This window comes from Poecile atricapillus, chromosome 22, assembly GCF_030490865.1.
Source record: "Poecile atricapillus isolate bPoeAtr1 chromosome 22, bPoeAtr1.hap1, whole genome shotgun sequence".
Taxonomy (NCBI): Eukaryota; Metazoa; Chordata; class Aves; order Passeriformes; family Paridae; genus Poecile; species Poecile atricapillus.
The window spans coordinates 1977824-1996125 of record NC_081270.1 but is presented as its reverse complement, the minus strand read 5'-3'; the positions used below and the strand labels follow the sequence as shown (position 1 = coordinate 1996125).

The following is an 18302-nucleotide window of genomic DNA, read 5'->3' as shown; positions in this document are numbered from 1 at the left end:
TTTCCATTAACATTATAAATTAATAACAAACATTAACAATTATCTCCATTAACATTATTAATTAACAACAAGCAGGAGCATTTTCTCTGTTTGGTGGGAATCCACTGCTTTTCCTGGCTCCCAGAACAATTCCCAACCCGGGCTTTAACTCTTTATTTCCCTCTGGAAGAGTCAGACTGTGGGAATTTCCTGGAGAAATCCAAAAGCATCTCAGCAGCCTGGAAAAGCTGCAGGAAAGGGAGAGGGCAGGAGGTGCTTGGGAATTCTGGGATCAAAGGGCAGGAGATGTTTGGGAATTCTGGGATCAGAGGGCAGGAGATGTTTGGGAATTCCAGGATCAGAGCCCAGGAGGTGTTTGGAATTCCAGGTGGGATCAGACCCAGAGCCCAGGAGGTGTTTGGGAATTCCAGGATCAGAGCCCAGGAGGTGTTTGGGAATTCCAGGCGGGATCAGGACAACCCTGGATGTGAATCCCAGGGGCAGGGAATGGTTTGGGGTTGGAAGGGATAACCCATCCCATTCCAAGCCCGTTCCCCATCCCACACAATCCTTGGCTTCTCCTGGAATTCCCTCCCTCAGTGAAACCTGGCTGGGCCTGGCCCGGCCTTGGAGTGAGCTCCTCACCAGGGCTTGGGAATTACAGCTGGGAATTCCAGGACTCCCAGAGCGCAGCTCCCCCTGCCCAGGCATTCCCTGGGAGCCAAAACCTCAGGATCCAAAACCTTGGGATCCAAAACCTCGGGATGCAAAACCTCAGGATGCAAAATCTTGGGATGCAGGACCCAGGGATGTGCAGTGGGAACCTCCAGGGGCTGGGGGAGCTCAGCTGTGGATCCAGGACATCCCTGGCACCTTTCCTACAGAATTAAGGGAATTCCAGGCATTTCCATGCTCAGGGAGCTCCCGGAGAGGATCCAGGACATCCCTGTGACTTTTCCAGCAGGATCAAGAGAATTCCAGGCATTGCCAGAGCTCCCAACTGTGGATCCAGGACATCCCTGACTTTTCCAGCAGCATCAGGAGAATTCCAAGCACTGCCACCCTCAGGAGAGGATCCAGGGTGTCCCTGGCACATTTCCAGCAGGATCAGGAGAATTTCCAGCACTTCCTTGCTCAGCTGTGGATCCACAATGTCCCTGGCACCTCTCCAGCAGCATGAAGGGAATTCCAGGCATTTCCATGCTCAGGGACCTCCCATAGCGGATCCAGGACATCCCTGTGATTTTTCCAGGAGCATCAGGAGAATTCCAGGCATTTCCATGCTCAGCTGTGGATCCAGGATGTCCCTGGCACCTTCCCCAGCCTCAGGAGAATTCCAGGTCTCAGTTCCTCACTCTCGTCCCAGCTCCCGGCTGCTCCCGAACCCCTCCAGCTCCAGCTCCGGGTGCCGTGGGAGCCCCATTCCCGATCCTTGGGCTCCCTGCTGCCCCTCCCGGGGCTCCTCCTGCCGCTCCCCGGAGCTCTCCGGGGCCGGTGGCCGCCCCGTGGCGCGGAGCCGGCGGAAACAGCAGAGCAGGGCCAGGACCAGAGCATCGGCGAGCAGCTCCAGCACCTCGAGCACCGACAGCACCGAGGAGCCGAACCACAGGCTCCACTGGCTCCCCATGCTGGACAGCAGCAGGTTTTCCTGGAAAAAATTCCATGCTTTTATCGGCAGAGCTCTGGGAATGGGAATTCTGCTCTCATCAACCCTGTAGGGTTGGGGAAAAGGTGAAATTCCCAAGGGTTTTTCCAGAAAAATCCCTCCCTGCAGCCAGCCCTGCAGCCTGGAATGGAGGCAGGGACAGAGCTGGGAGTGGAATTCCAAGAGGAAAAATTCCAGGGCTGTGGTGATTAGGACAGCAGAGCTCTGGGAATGGGAATTCTGCCGTTGTCACCCAGAGAGAATCCATGGGGTTGGGGAAAAGGTGAAATTCCCAAGAGTTTTTCCAGAAAAATCCCTCCCTGCAGCCAGCCTAATAAATTAATAATTAATAGTATCATACTAATAAACACAGATTTTTATATCACAAAATAAAAATGAAAATAATTAATAATTAAAAATGAAAATTTATCATTAATATTATCATATGAAGATATATATTTATATGTCATAGAAAATAAACATAGAAAAAATAATTAATATTTTAATGAATACTATCGTATTCATAAATCTATATTTATATATCACCAAATAAAACTGAAATTATAATAATAATTAATATTATAATAGAAATAAATATAGATGCTTATATGTAATATAAACATAAAAAACCTAATAAGTAATTTTAAATTAATACTGTTGTATTCATAAATATATATTTTATATCACATACATTAAGAATTAAAATACAATATATTAATTAATAACTAATATTATCATATTGATAAATAGATATTTCTAGATATATAAAAATAAGGGCAAATGATTAATTTCCAGGCGTGAATCCCTCCTAAAATTCAGGAATTCCGTTGGAAGTTGATGGGAAAGGTTGGGACATACCGAGAGCAGCGGGGCCTCGTGCAGGGCCTGGGAGCGCAGCTGCCGGTAGAAGATGGAGACCTTGGCGAGCTCCTTCCTGTGGAACAGCAGGAATTCCTGCTGGAATGGGCATTCCTGGCCGGAATGGGGCATTCCCAGTGGGAACGGGGCATTCCTGCTGGAATGGGGCATTCCTGGCTGGAATGGGGCATTCCCAGGGGGAACGGGGCATTCCCAGTGCGAACGGGGCATTCCCAGCTGGAACGGGGCATTCCTGGCTGGAACGGGGCATTCCCAGGGGGAACGGGGCATTCCCAGTGCGAACGGGGCATTCCCAGCTGGAATGGGCATTCCTGGCCGGAATGGGGCATTCCCAGTGGGAACGGGGCATTCCCAGTGGGAACGGGGCATTCCTGCTGGAATGGGCATTCCTGGCCGGAATGGGGCATTCCCAGGGGGAACGGGGCATTCCCGGCCAGAATGGGGCATTCCCAGTGGGAACGGGGCATTCCCAGTGGGAACGGGCATTCCTGACTGGAATGGGGCATTCCCAGGGGGAACGGGGCATTCCCAGCTGGAACGGGGCATTCCCAAGGGGAACGGGGCATTCCCAGCTGGAATGGGCATTCCTGGCTGGAATGGGGCATTCCCAGGGGGAATGGGGCATTCCTGCTGGAATGGGGCATTCCTGGCTGGAATGGGGCATTCCCAGGGGGAATGGGGCATTCCTGCTGGAACGGGGCATTCCCAGCTGGAACAGGGCATTCCTGGCTGGAACGGGGCATTCCCAGGTTGGAATGGGGCTTTCCCAGTGGGAATGGGGCATTCCCAGCTGGAATGGGCATTCCCAGCTGGAACGGGGCATTCCCAGGGGGAACGGGGCATTCCCAGTGGGAACGGGGCATTCCCAGCTGGAACGGGGCATTCCTGGCTGGAACGGGGCATTCCCAGGTTGGAATGGGGCTTTCCCAGTGGGAATGGGGCATTCCCAGCTGGAATGGGCATTCCCAGCTGGAACGGGGCATTCCCAGGGGGAACGGGGCATTCCCAGTGGGAACGGGGCATTCCCAGCTGGAATGGGCATTCCTGGCTGGAATGGGGCATTCCCAGGGGGAACGGGGCATTCCCAGTGGGAATGGGGCATTCCCAGGGGGAACGGGGCATTCCTGGCTGGAATGGGGCATTCCCAGCTGGAACAGGACATTCCCAGCAGGAATGGGGCATTCCCAGGGGGAATGGGGCATTCCCAGCTGGCACTGGGGACATTCCCTGGCAGGGTTCTGGTGCTGATCTCTGGGAAAAAAGAGTTTTCTCCACTGCCACCAAGTTTTTCCTGGAGGTTTTTCAATCAGAGCTTGGAAAAAACTCCAAATTTTACAGTGAGGAAAAATCGGGGTTTTTTTTGGAATTTATTAGGGGTTTATTGGGAGTTTATTGGGGGTTTATTGAGGATTCCTGGGGGTTTTATTGGGAGTTTTTGGGAGGTTTATTGGGAATTTCTGGGGGGGTTTATTGGGAGTTTATGGGGTTTTTTTTGATTATCCTGCATATTTTCCCCTTCCCAACCCCACATCCTGCTGGATCGGGATTGAGCCCTGGATTTACCTGCTGCTGCTGGAGTTGTATCCGTTCTGGTGCCTCAGAGCCTGCAGAACCCAGTCCTGTGTTTGGAATATTCATTGTTGGAATGTTTCTATTGTAATATTCCTTATTGGAATATTCCTTATTGGAATGTTCGGAATATTGGAACAGGATTGAATTCCAGTTTGGAGCTGGGAATTGAGGCACTGAGGGGATTTATAGGGAATTGTGGGTGGGAACAGGGAACTGGAACGGGATTGAAGGAGCTGAAATGGGATTGAAGGAACTGGAATGGGATTGAAAGAACTGGAATGGGATTGAAGGAATTGGAATGGGATTGAAGGAAATTGAATGGGATTGAAGGAATTGGAATGGGATTGAAGGAATTGGAATGGGATTGAAGGAACTGGGATGGGATTGAAGGAACTGGGATGGGATTGAAGGAACTGGGATGGGATTGAAGGAACTGGGATGGGATTGAAGGAATTGGAATGGGATTGAAGGAACTGGGATGGGATTGAAGGAACTGGGATGGGATTGAAGGAATTGGAATGGGATTGAAGGAACTGGGATGGGATTGAGTTCCAGTTTGGAGCTGGGAATTGAGGCGCTGAGGGAATTTTTAAGGAATTTTGGGTGGGAACAGGGAACTGGAACAGGATTGAAGCTCCGGGAGCAACCTGGGCGCTGGGAATTGTCCCGAGCCATGGCAGAGTGAAAGAGATGAGGTTTAAGAGAACAAAGAGGCTTTTTAAGGAAAACTCGATCCTTTCCAAGGCTTTCCCAAAGATCCTGGGATTGTATCCTTGGAGCTCAGCCCAGGAGCATTCCCAGCTTTGCTTTGGGGTGGATTCCGGGGTTTTGTGCGGTACCTGGGATTTTGCCGAGGGCCACTTGGCTGTGCCAGCTGAGACCTTGTACAGGGATTCCCTGAGGAGAGAAAAAACAGGAATTCTGAGCATGAGGAGCTTCCCACGGAGAACGTCCCAGAAATCCTGAAAATTCCCAGGGCAGCTCTTCAGAACCCTGGGAAAAGCTTCCTGATTCAGCTCACAAAATCAGCCCCGAGGTGGCCTGGAAACTGCTCAGGTCAGGAGGAAAATCAGAATTCCCAGGTTTCAAAATCCTGGGAACTTTGGAATGCATCCAAAATGAGAACATTTATTGGTTTTGCTTTAAAATTTTCATTTTGAACCCATCCTGCAGTACAAAAAAAAGGTGAAACTGAAAGAATTCAGGTGGAAAAGTAACACAAACAATTTGGGCTGGGCCCTAATCAAATATTCCAGGGTGATTGAAACAATTTCTGCTTTCACAGATAAAGTTCTAATTTAATTAATTTAATTTAATTTAATTTTTATTTATTGTATTATATTTTATTTACTGCTCCCATCTTTTTAGTTTAAATTGAATTTTAATTTAGTTTAAACAGAAATAGGAATAATTTTTGGTTGAATTTTAATTTATTAGATTTATTATTTAATAATTTCAATTTATTATTTAATTTTAGGAAAAAATTTGGTTGGATTTTAATTTCATTTAAACAGAAACAGGAATAATTTTTGATTGAATTCTAATTTAATAGAAATAGGAATAATTTTTGGTCAAATTTTAATTTAACTTAAATAGAAATAGAAATAATTTTTGGTTTAATTTTTATTAAATTTATTATTTAATAGTTTCAATTTATTATTTAATTTTAGAAAAAAAATTTTGGTTGGATTTTAATTTCATTTAAACAGAAATAGAAATAAATTTTGATTGAATTTTAATTTAAACAAATAGAAAAAAGGTTTGGTTGAATTTTAATTTAACTTAAATAGAACTAGGAATAATTCTTGGTTGAATGTTAATATATTAAATTTATTATTTAATAATTTTAATTTATTATTTAATTTAAAAAATTTGGTTGGATTTTAATTTTATTTAAACAGCAGTAGAAATAAATTTTGGTTGAATTTTAATTTAAAGAAACGGAAAAAAGGTTTGGTTGAATTTTAATTTATTAAATTTATTATTTAATAGTTTTAATTTATAATTTAATTTTAGAAAAAAAATTGGTTGGATTTTAATTGCATTTAAACAAATAGGAATAATTTTTGTTTGATTTGTAATTTAACAGAAATAGAAATAATTTTTGATTGAATTTTAATTTATTTAATTAATTATTTAATAATTTCAATTTATTATTTAATTTTAGAAAAAAAAATTTTTTGGATTTTAATTTCATGTAAACAGAACTAGAAATAAATTCTGGTTGAATTTTAATTTAAAGAAATGGAAAAAAAGTTTGAATTTGAATTTCATTTAAACAGAAATAGAAATGATTGTGGTTGAATTTTCATTTCCTTTTTAGTTCCCTTTACAGAAATTCAATTTCAATTCCATTTGAATCGAAAGCTCCCAGCTTGGTCACACTGGGGTGCAAGAACCCCCCAATTCCATCAGATCCATGGATTTCCCACGGAATTCCCTGCATTCCCGGCTGTTCTGGCACAGTTGGACTGACCTGCAGGGCTTGGGGCACTGCTGGAAGCAATCCAGGCGGTGGCTCCGGAGCCGGCGGTACAGTTGGTAGAAGCAGTGCCCTGGGAAAGGGGAACGGGCTGAGGAATTCCCTCTGCCTTCACAAGAATTCCAGAGGCACGGCCCGAGCGCGACCCGCCGAGTTCCAGGAAAAGGACCGGAATTCAATCCTCAAATCCCAGGATTTGGAGCTGGAAGGGATCTTAAAGATCAATTCCCACCCCATCCACGGGTGGGGATATTCCCATTTATCCCGATCCACATTCCCATGATCCCAGAGTGCCCGCGACCCTTCCAAGGATGGGGCGGCCACAAATTCTCTGGGAATTCCATCCCAGATTTATGAATTTCAGCCATAAATTTCTTCCAGGTGTTGAGGAGATGAAGGAGTCAGACCCCAGTTCCTTAAAAAGGATTTTCCAGCTCAACTTGATATCCACAAAAAAGTGCCTGGGATGCAGCTGGAATTCAGGGATTCAAGGAATGTTTGGAAAACGCTCTGAGGGACAGGGTGGGATTTTTGGGATGCCTGGGAAGGGCCAGGAGCTGGATCCACGATCCCTTAAACTCAGGATATTCTGGAATTCCATGGATCCACGATCCCTTAAACTCAGGATATTCTGGAATTCCATGGATCCACAATCCCTTAAACACAGGATATTCTGGAATTCCATGGATCCACGAGAGGGAAGAGCCTCAGCAGAGCATGGGAGTGATCCAAGGAATCCAGGGAGGGATTCAGGAATGTGTTCCTTTTTCAGGGATTTTCTAGGGATTCAGGACAAGGGATTTTTCAGGGGTTCAGGAATTTCCCAGGATTTTCCAGAAATACAGGAATGTGCCCCCTGTTCCTGGGATTCAGGAATTTCCCAGGATTTTCCTGGGCCTCAGGAATTGTGGGGATTTTCCAAGACTCCAGAACTGCTGAGATTCCCGGGCCTCAGGAATTCCTGGATTTCCCAGCCTCGGGACTCGCGGGATGCTGGAGCAGCCCTTACCCCAGGCCGGGTGCGCGCCGTAGTCGCAGTGCCGCGCTCTCCCGGCGGGCAGCGGGTACCGGGAATAGCCGCAGCCGCACTCGCGGAGCATCCAGCGCTGGAAGCAGGAGTGCAGGCAGGCCTGGCGGGAAAACGGGAAACAAACGCATCAGGATAAACCAAAACAAATTCCGGTTCTGTGGGAATGCAGCTTGGAGAGGAAAAAGGCAAAATAATGGAATATTTCGACTGGAATGTTTCTTACTGGGATGGTTGGCACTGGATTGTTTCTGTTGCAATTTTTCCTATTAGAATGTTTCTACTGGAATATTTCTTATTGGAATTCTTGTTATTGGAATTTTTGCTGTTGGAATGTTTCCACAGGAATTTTTGTTATTGGAATGCTTCCTTTGGAATATTTCCATTAGAGTGGTTGTTACTGGAATGCTTCTGTTGGAATTGTTGTATTGGAATGTTTCCATTGGAATGGTTGTTATGGGAATGTTTCCATTGGAATGTTTCCATTGGAATGGTTGCTATGGGAATGTTTCCATTGGAATGGTTGTTATGGGAATGTTTCCATTGGAATGGTTGTTATGGGAATGTTCCCATTAGAATGGTTGTTATGGGGATGTTTCCATTGGAATGTTCCCATTGGAATGTTCCCATTGGGAAGGGTGTTTCAGGAATGCTTGGTGGATGCTGCTCAGTGACACCTCGGGGATCAGCCCACAGGCAGAGCCAGGAGCAATTCCTGCCAGGATCAGGGGCCGAAGCGCCCGGAGCTCCCCGGGGCCTGCGGCTGCCACGGCTCCTCCCAGTCCCCAGTTCCCGCCGAGGAGCTCCTCGGGCCTGAAACGTCCAGGAGAGGAAGGAACAAGCTGCTGGCTCCTGATGCAGCCTGGCTGAGCCAGGCTTAGCTATGCTGGGTTTGGCTAAGCCTGGCTCAGCCGTACCTGCAGCGTGTAGGAGTCCTGGTTCAGGTGGGTTTGGCTAAGATGGGTTTGGCTAAGCCGGGCTCAGCAGTACCAGCAGGGTGTAGGAGTCCTGGCTGAGGCAGGTTTAGCTTAGCTGGGTTTGGCTAAGCTGGGCTCAGCAGTACCAGCAGGGTGTAGGAGTCCTGGCTGAGGCAGGTTTAGCTTAGCTGGGTTTGGCTAAGCTGGGCTCAGCAGTACCTGCAGGGTGTAGGAGCTGTTGTAGAGCAGCTCCACGGCCACGCCGGCGCCGTTGGTGGTGCACTTGCCGTAATTGCCACCCAGGCGATTCACCTCGTCCTGTGGGCACAGAAAGGAGCCACGAGTGATTAATTGGCAGGGTTAATTGGAGCCCCGAGTGATTAGCAGGGTTAATTAGAGCCCTCAGTGATTAGCAGCGTTAATTAGAGCCAGCCATCACCCTCTGGGCCTCACTGCAGGGCTGGACCTTGGCAATAAATATCAGGGAAACAATATAAATTAATGTTGTATATATGCTTAACATGCAATATATTATATACATTAGTATTTTCTATTTTATCTAATTTCTGTATTTTCTATATTTATCTATGTTATATATAATATTTTATCTATTTTATAGAATTATCTATTATTATATTTAAATATTAAAAATAAACATAATAGTATATATTTTATAGTTATATTTATAACATATAAACATATTTATATCTATAAATTATTATATATTATATAATACATAATATTATATATAATATTTTGATTATATACCTATACATATATACACACGTATAATATTTTATGTGCTATATATTACACATATATGTATTTATATATCTGGATTGCCACATTTGGGATGATTTGATTTGGACCTGAGCCCAGTGAGGAGAGGACATAAATCCCTCCTGGATGTTTGTTCTCATCCCAGTTCATCTCCTTGGGAAGAGCTGGGGTGGGATCTAAGAGGAGCAAAAGCCTCCAAAGTGGGAATCAGTGGGAATCTCCAATGTTTTGAGAGCTGAAAGAACATCTGGGATCATTTTAGTTGGACCTGAGCCCAGCGAGGAGAGGAAGGAGAGGACCCTGAGCCTGCTGGGGGTCCCTGAGCCACCGGGGGTGACATTCCCAGGCCACGTTTGGGATGATTGGAGTTGGACTTGAGCACAAGGACAGGAAGAAGAGAGGAAGGAGAGAACCCTGAGCCTGCAGAGGGGACATCCCAGGCCTTGGGGTGGTGCCCAGACCTGCTGGACTCCAAAAGACCACATTTGGGATGACTGGAGCTGGCCCCAGGCAGGATCTGTGTCCCAGAGGGTCCATTCCAGGCCATGTTTGGGATGACTGGAGTCACCCAGGCAGGCTCTGTGTCCCAGAGGGGCCATTCCAGGCCATGTTTGGGATGACTGGAGTCACCCAGGCAGGCTCTGTGTCCCAGAGGGGCCATTCCAGGCCATGTTTGGGATGACTGGAGCTGGCCCCAGGCAGGCTCTGTGTCCCAGAGGGGCCATTCCCACCTGCTGGATGCCGATGGTGGTGGCGATGCCCGGGCGGATGTGGAAGCCCTCGTGCTCCAGGAACGGGGTCTGGTTGTGGCTGTGGATCATCACCTTGACGCCGGCGGCTGTGGAGAGCAGTGGGATGTGCTCCTTCTGCTCGGCCCGCAGGATGAGGGACAGCCCTGCCGAGCACACAGAGGGGATTTGGCTGCAAGGAGAACTTCTGGAATTCTCAGCATTGGGCAAATCCCTCAGCTTTGGGCTTGGATCCCAGGTTTGGATTCTGGGATCCCTCATTTTGGATCCCTCAAGAGCCGTTTGTATTCCTTGGAGCCCTGGTGACAACGGCAGCTGCTCCAAACCCTCAACAGTCCCATGATAAATATAATATAACAATAATAAAATATAATAATATCATAATAATATAATAACTCTATAAATAAAATCCAATAAACCCAGATTTGGATTCTGGGATCCCTCATTTTGGATCCTAGAAAATCCATTTTTTTTCCCTAGACCCCTGGTGACAAAGGCAGCTATTCCAAACCCTCAACAGTCCCATAAAGAATAGTAAATAATAAATAATAATAATAACCCTATAAAAAAATCCAAGAAAGCCAAATATTCTGCATTAAAGACTATATGAATTTTCTGCTCAAAACAAAAAAAGAATATTCTGCTTTTTGAGGCCCAGCTGTGGCTGGCATGGCTGGCACACAAGCCAACAATTTGTGCCACCAGAGCAAAAGAGAGGCCTAAATTTGTCACTAAATCCTGCACTGAAGACAAATTTAATTAATTACCTTAGTTTTAACTCTTTTCCCCCATTTTGGCAGCTCACTCACCATAAGGAATTCCTGGTTTGGTGGCTGTCCAGAAGGGATCTGTCCCCTTGCTGTTCAAAGTGTAGCAGCTCCCAAAAACTGGGTGGTGGAAGTGATCGTAATCACTGGGAAATCAAGAGAGATTTGATGGAATTTTGATTTTGAGTTTGGCAAAACTTTAACTCAAAGCTGGCTGTGCTTGGGAAAATGGGAATGAGCTGTTGGAAGTGTGGCAGCTCCCAAAACTGGGTGCTGGAAGTGAACAAAATCCAGAAAATCAAGAGAGATTTGATGGAGTTTTGATTTTGAAGTTGACAACACTTGAATTCAATGCTGGATGAGTTTGGGAAAATGGGAATGAGCGGGTCAAAGTGTAATTTAAAGTGGGAGGAGTTTGGGAAAATGGGAATGAGCTGTTGGAAGTATAGCAGCTCCCAGAAACTGGAAGTGAACGTAATCAAGAAAATCAAGAGAGATTTGATGGCTTTACTGGAAATATCAAGAGAGATTAGACAGAGTTTTGATTTTGAGGTTGACAAAGCCTTCATTCAAAGCTGGATGTGTTTGGAAAAATGGGAATGAGCTGTTGAAAGTGTGGCAGCTCCCAAAAACTGGAAGTGAATGTAATCACTGGAAAATGAAGAGAGATTTGATGGAGTTTCACTGGGAAATCAAGAGAGATTTGACTGAGTTTTGATTTTGAGGTTGACATTCAATGCTGGATGAGTTTGGGAAAATAGGAATGAGCTGTGAATTTCCTGGCAATCCCAATTTCCACCCACCTGGGCCTGCAGGGCTCCCCGTTGTACTGGCAGGAGTAAACCACGTCCTCGATGGGCTCCTCGTGCTGGGAAATGTTGATGATGGCAGGCAGCTGGGACATGATGTTCATGTAGTGGAACCTGTACCACTCCAGGATGGCATCCATGCCCGAGGAAAAGGTCTTGTAGAAACAATTCCCACCTGTGGAATTGCACTGGAAGAGAGGGGAAAAACTCAGGATGGCAGGAAAAAAGTGGATACGGGAATGAGGGGAACTGTTGTTTTCCCTCAGAGGGGAAATTTTTTGAGTATTTCTGGGATTTTCTGCTTGGAGCTGCTTCATCCTCAGCAGGAGGAGGGAACAGGAGCTTGGGATGACAAAGGTGGGGATTTTCTCCAGGAGCAGAGCCCAGAGAGAATTTCTCTGTTCTCTGTTCATACTCAGGGTTCTGGAGAAGGTTTGGCTGGTCCAGAACAGGGATGAGGGACAAAAATCACCCCAAAATTGCTGAAGGACTCTGGGACAGGGCAAGGATCAAAAACCACCCCAAAAATGCTGGTGAGAGACTCCAGGAAAGGGCAGGATGAAAATAATCACCCCAAAATTGCTGAAGGACTCCAGGAAAGAGCAGGGGTTCAATAATCATCCCAAAAGTGCTGCTCTTTCCGGCCACACCAATCCCTAGGACAGGGATGGATGGAATGAGGCAGGGATGGAGGAACTGCCCTGAACCATCCCCCAATCTCTCATTTCCCAGCTCTGGAATCAGCAAATCTCTTTTTTCACTCTTTTTTGTTGGTTTTTTGGTTTTTTTTAATATACCTTGGAAGGCCCTGAGCAGCCTCAGCTGGAGTTTCCAGACACACTTCCAGGAGAAAACTGAGCCCCAGCTGGGAATACCAGCTCGAATTTGGGATGTGGGACAGAGCTGCTTCCTCAGCACAGACTCAGATTTTTGTCCTGCTCATAAATTTCCCTCAGGACCACAATTTTATAACTCAGTTTTTAGAATTCAATTCTTTATTCACACTCTAATTTGGCTCATCCCCTCTTGAGGTGTATTTCTCCATTTCCATCCCAAAATTCCTGTCTGAACCTCCTCTATTTCATCTTGGAGAAGAGTTCCAAGAGAAATTTCATCCTGTTTATTCTGCAGAGTGAGATCCTACAGCAAAAATGAAAACCAGGTTCTAATTCAACCGCTTCCAAGTTGAACTTTTCCTAATTCTTTGCCATAAGGATGAAGCTGTAGGGGTGGTTTTGAGCCACTCCTGTTCTAGGCCCGTAGAACAAGAATAAATAATAAATAATAATAACATTGAAAGCAGAATATCCCACTAGAAATCTTCCCCTAATCATGGATTCCAAATCTGTGTGGATCCACAATGGCTTGACACTTCAGGAATAAACCCTGCTCCTTGGAGTTCTTGGAAAGAAGAAAATTCCCGACCTGATGAACTCTTGGTTGGAACTGGACACCACCTTGAGCTCTCCCAGGAATTCTGGGGTGAATCCTTAACCCCAAGTTTTTTGGGGTGAATCCCCATGGCCATCCAGGTTACCTGGGGGAACACCCAGAGCTCCTGTCCCTGCCCGAATCCCAGTGAAATCCCACTCACCAGCCGGAATCCCACGCTGGAATGTTTCCTGCCTGCCCTGAGGTCAGACACCCTCAGCAGGGAGAAGTTGTGGCTGAGTTTGAAGCCGGAGCTGTTGAGCTTGGCCAAGGTCTGGGCATGGATTTTCCTGTCACTCTCCTGGATTTTCCTGTCACTGTCCTGGATTTTCCTGTCGCTCTCCTGGATTTTTCTGTCGCTCTCCTGGATTTTCCTGTCGCTCCTGCGGATTTTCCTAGCATTGACGCGGATTTTCCTGTCTTTGATGCGGATTTTCCTGTCGTTCTCATGGATTTTCCTGTCGTTCTCATGGATTTTTCCATCTTTGTTGCGGGTTTTCTCGTTGTTCCCGTGGATTTTCCTGTTGTTCCCATGGATTTTGCTGGCGTTGACACGGAATAGCCAGGCCGAGGCGTTGATGCCGTACAAAAAGGTGATGGATTCTGCTGCCATCTGGTCCAGCTGCTCCAGGTGCTCGCTGACCAGCTCAAACCTGCCAGGCACAGAATTCACATGGATTCGTGAAATGAAATTCCATAAATAAAATCCACTAATTAAATTAATTAATTCAATGGAATCCACATTTCTAAGCACCTTGTGCCTTCACAGGAGCTGTGGAAAGGTTATTCCTTGGTGGCTGTGGGAGAATATCCCAAAATTCTGCAGCTCAGCACGCCTCACTTGAATAATATTAATTTATTATTATAATAATTAACAAATAATAATTAATTTTGAGAAAGTCTGCTACTTAATTATTATTAAAATAACTATATTAATTATATAATTATATAAGCAGAAATTATGCTTATTATTATTCTTAAATTAATACTATTAATTTAATTAATTAATCAAATATGAATTTGATCTAATAAATTATTTTTATATTTAATTTATATTTATAAAAAATAATTTTATAATAACAACATTAGAATCCATAATAAAGAATTTAATTAACTTAATTATTTAATTAACATATTTAAAATTTCTTTTTATTAGACTTAATCTTTATAATTAATGAATATTTGTTATTATTTAAGCATTCTAGTTATATATATATTATATATATATATTATTATTACAGTTAATTAATATTAATAGAAATAATTAATATCCTATGGGATGCATCCCTGACCCTTCTCAAACCTCTAGGATCACCCAGGTGTGCTGGAAAGAAGCTGGGGATGGCTGAAGCCCCTTGTCCTTCCTGGGGGATGAATCCCCAACCCTTCCCAAACTCTTGGGATGCATCCCTGACCCTTCCCAACCCTTTGAGATCCATCCCTGACCATTCCCAACCCTCTGAGATCCATTCCTGACCATTCCCAACCCTTTGAGATCCATCCCTGACCATTCCCAACCCTTTGAGATCCATCCCTGACCATTCCCAACCCTCTGAGATCCATCCCTGACCATTCCCAACCCTCTGAGATCCATCCCTGACCATTCCCAACCCTCTGAGATCCATCCCTGACCGTTCCCAACCCTTGGGGATCCATCCCTGACCATTCCCAACCCTCTGAGATCCATCCCTGACCATTCCCAACCCTCTGAGATCCATCCCTGACAATTCCCAACCCTCTGAGATCCATCCCTGACCATTCCCAACCCTTTGAGATCCATCCCTGACCGTTCCCAACTCCCTGGCTCCATCCAGGTGTGCCGCAGGTGGTCCAGCTCACCTGTAGGGATGCAGGTTGCAGACGGTGACGGCCGGGAACATTTTGGGCTCGGAGTGCATGGACATGGTGAGCACCACGGGGTAGGCCCAGAACTGGCGGAACATGAGGCCGAACTGCCAGTAGAGCATCCCGAAGCTGGCCAGCAGCAGCAGCGTCCAGAACGCCGTCTTCATGCGGTTGCTGCTGGAGCACACCAGGCGGATGGTGCCGTGGATCGTGGTGTTCTTGCAGAAGAACTCGAACATCTCCCTGAAGGAGCCGTAGAACTCAATCAGCCCTTCCTGCCGCGCTTCTCCTCGTGGCGGCTCCATCCTCTAAGTGTCCCCCTGGCCATGGGAACAAATGGGAAAAGCTAGTTAATCTGAGGGAAGGGCTTTTCCAAGTGGCCTTTCCAAAGAGACCTTTCCCAAACAGGCCTTTTCCAAACAGGCTTTTCCCTTTTCCAAACAGGCTTTTCCAAAGACATCTTTTCCAAATGGGCCTTTCTCAAATAGGACTTCTTCAAGTAGTTTTTTTCCCCAAAGAAGCCTTTTCCAAAAATATCTTTTCCAGAGGCTTTTTCCCAAGTGGCATCTTCCAAAGAGGCTTTTCCCAAATGAGCCTTTTCCAAACAGGCATTTCCCAAATGGGCCTTTTCCAAAAATGCCTTTTCCAAAGAGGCTTTTTCCAAAAAGGCTTCTTCCAAAGAGCCTTCTTCCAAATGGGCTTTTTCAAACAGGCTTCTTCCAAAGAAACCTTTTCCAAAGAGGCCTTTTCCAAACAAGCTTTTCCAAATGGGCTCTTTCCAAAGAGGCCTTTTCCAAACAGGCTTTTTCAAACAAGCTTTTCCAAACAGGCTTTTCCAAACGGGCTTTTCCAAATGGGCTCTTTCCAAAGAGTCTTTTCCAAACAGGCTTTTCCAAGGAGGTCCCGGATCAGTTTGTAATTAGGAAAACCTGCCAGGAAAGTGCAGAGAACCTGAATCCAGGAAGATCCCTGGAATCTGGATCCAGGAAGGAGCAAACAACTCAAATGCTGCTGCTGCTGAGGAATTGGGAGTTGTTTTCCCACACTTCCACAGGATTTCTCTGCCAGTGTGGATTTGGGACTAATTCTGGGAAGTTTGAGACCAGAAAAAGTCAGGAATTTTCTTCTTTCCAAGAACTCCAAGGAGCAGGGTTTATTCCTGAAGTGTCAAGCCATTGTGGATCCACACAGATTTGGAATCCATGATTAGGGGAAGATTTCTAGTGGGATATTCTGCTTTCAATGTTATTATTATTTATTATTTATTCTTGTTCTACGGGCCTAGAACAGGAGTGGCTCAAAACCACCCCTACAGCTTCATCCTTATGGCAAAGAATTAGGAAAAGTTCAACTTGGAAGCGGTTGAATTAGAACCTGGTTTTAAATTTTGCTGTAGGATCTCACTCTGCAGAATAAACAGGATGAAATTTCTCTTGGAACTCTTCTCCAAGATGAAATAGAGGAGGTTCAGACAGGAATTTTGGGATGGAAATGGAGAAATACACCTCAAGAGGGGATGAGCCAAATTAGAGTGTGAATAAAGAATTGAATTATAGAAATTGAATTCTAAAACTGTAGAAACCACTGGAAATAAAATAAAACTGCTCTCAGGTGTCTCTGAAGACCACCAGAACATTAATTAATGTTATTAACAGTGATTGCCACATTAATATGAATTTAAATCTTTTTACATCAGTGAAAAGGCAGCACAGAAATCAAAAATCACTCAAAAGAGCGGTATAAATAAAAATAAAATCCAGATTTTTTTATCTCCCGGTAATTAAAGCTATTCCAGGGATAATTCCAGCCTTTCTGAGCATGGACAACTGGCTCTGATGGCAGTTTGGGACACTGGAGTGATGTTGGCACATTTCCACGTCCAGAACATGACACGGAGTAAGGTGAGAATTTCCAACATGACAGCAGCATGTGAATCACCCTTCTCATTATGTCATTAAAAGGAGTTTAGTGAGTCCAAACTTTGGAACAACCTTAGCTCCAAATAACAAAAAAATTGGGGATACAGGGATAGAGTTTGAAATTGAGGAGAGCAGAAGCAACTAAACAATTGTTGGGAGAGGTTTTGTGATAATGAAATTAAAGCTCTGAGTCTTTATCCATGAGAAAATGTGGAAATAAAAGGAATAATTACCCAAAGTCAATGCTAAAATAATCTACTCCTGGCTCATGAGGAAATGTGGAAAAAAAAGGAATAATTACACAAAGTGAATGCAAAAAGAATGAATCAAACACAGTTTAATCTCTAATTTTGACTCAAAAACCCCCAGATAAGGTCTGGTTTTCAGAGACAATTCAGTTTTCAGGTGTTCTGAGTGGGATTTTAAGTTTATGGTGAATTCATCTCCTTTATATCTGCATTATTCAAATTAATAGAATGAAAAAAAATTAATAAAGGAAAATAATTCAGAAACAATCTGGGAAACAGCACAACCCAACATTTCCAGCTATAAATACAAAATAAAACATTAAGAAATCAGATTCCAACCAAATTAAAGCCCCTCCCCCACCGTACCTTGGCAGAAACTCCGATCTCTGAGCGTGTAGAAAAGCCACTAAACCCAGCCCTGAGCTTAATCCTGAGCAGAAGTCAAGTCCTGGCCCAAAGCTGTGGGATTTGGGAGTGCAGAGCTCTTGGGAGCTGTCCAGCCTTTATGGAGGGAATTGATGACATCAAAATGGGCAGGACTTGAGGGAGAGCTCATGGAAATTATTCAAAGCATGATCCAGGGAATAATAGGAAGTGAATAAACTGGCCAAACGGGTTAATGTGGAGCTTGAGCTGGGTTTAAGTGCTGCTGGCATGTTCACCTTGATTTTCTTCCCTCATGATCGAAGTCATAGTTTCTAGGGAAATAACCATGGACTCCAGGATGTTCTTCCCACTCTGGATTTTCCCATCTAGGGAGGATCTTTCTGCCTTCATTCCTTGTTTTCCAGAGCCTGGCAGGATCCCAGGGAAGCGAAGCCATCAAAGTGTGCTTGAGGAATTGCATTCCTTGGTGGAATCTCAACGGATCAGTGGGGATTTCCTCCTCATTCTCCAAGATTAGCGCTCATCCCATCCCATCCCATCCCAATCCCATCCCATCTCATCCCAATCCCCATCCAGGATTCAGGTGCTGAGATGAAAACAGAACCAAATCAACCCTGTTTAAATCCGGTTTTGGGGAAGTGGTTCAGTTAAAGAGTGGCAGAAGTGATGGAGAAATGGATTCAAGGCACCTTGGAGACTTTCCATTATTATTTTTGATCCTTTCCCACGTGGAAAACAGCTCTGCAGGAAGTTGTTTTGTGTGAAAATAGGAATATTTGGGTTCCAGATGAAGTTTAGAGCCCCAAATCAGAGCCTGCCTTTCCAAATTGGATTTTCTCTCCCACTGGAAGCTGTGAAATATCAGC

The 18302-nt window shown here is 44.9% G+C and overlaps 1 protein-coding gene across 3 annotated transcripts in view; it reads right to left on the bottom strand.

Moving 5' to 3' along the window:
• Positions 1 to 348: 348 nt before the first annotated feature.
• SCNN1D (sodium channel epithelial 1 subunit delta) overlaps positions 349 to 18302 on the bottom strand; it is a 26121-nt gene continuing 8167 nt past the window's right edge. Inside the window, exons 2-13 of one of the 3 annotated variants that reach the window (XM_058855318.1) lie at positions 14877 to 15202; positions 13201 to 13690; positions 11601 to 11794; positions 10840 to 10943; positions 10013 to 10176; positions 8721 to 8819; positions 7567 to 7687; positions 6552 to 6630; positions 4915 to 4972; positions 4067 to 4122; positions 2483 to 2558; positions 349 to 1627 (exon numbers count right to left, since the gene is read on the bottom strand). In XM_058855318.1, coding sequence (XP_058711301.1) covers positions 1331 to 1627; positions 2483 to 2558; positions 4067 to 4122; positions 4915 to 4972; positions 6552 to 6630; positions 7567 to 7687; positions 8721 to 8819; positions 10013 to 10176; positions 10840 to 10943; positions 11601 to 11794; positions 13201 to 13690; positions 14877 to 15187 — 2049 coding nt within the window. In that variant the 5' untranslated portion in view covers positions 15188 to 15202 and the 3' untranslated portion in view covers positions 349 to 1330. The other 2 variants (XM_058855316.1, XM_058855317.1) reach the window with 2 other exon arrangements.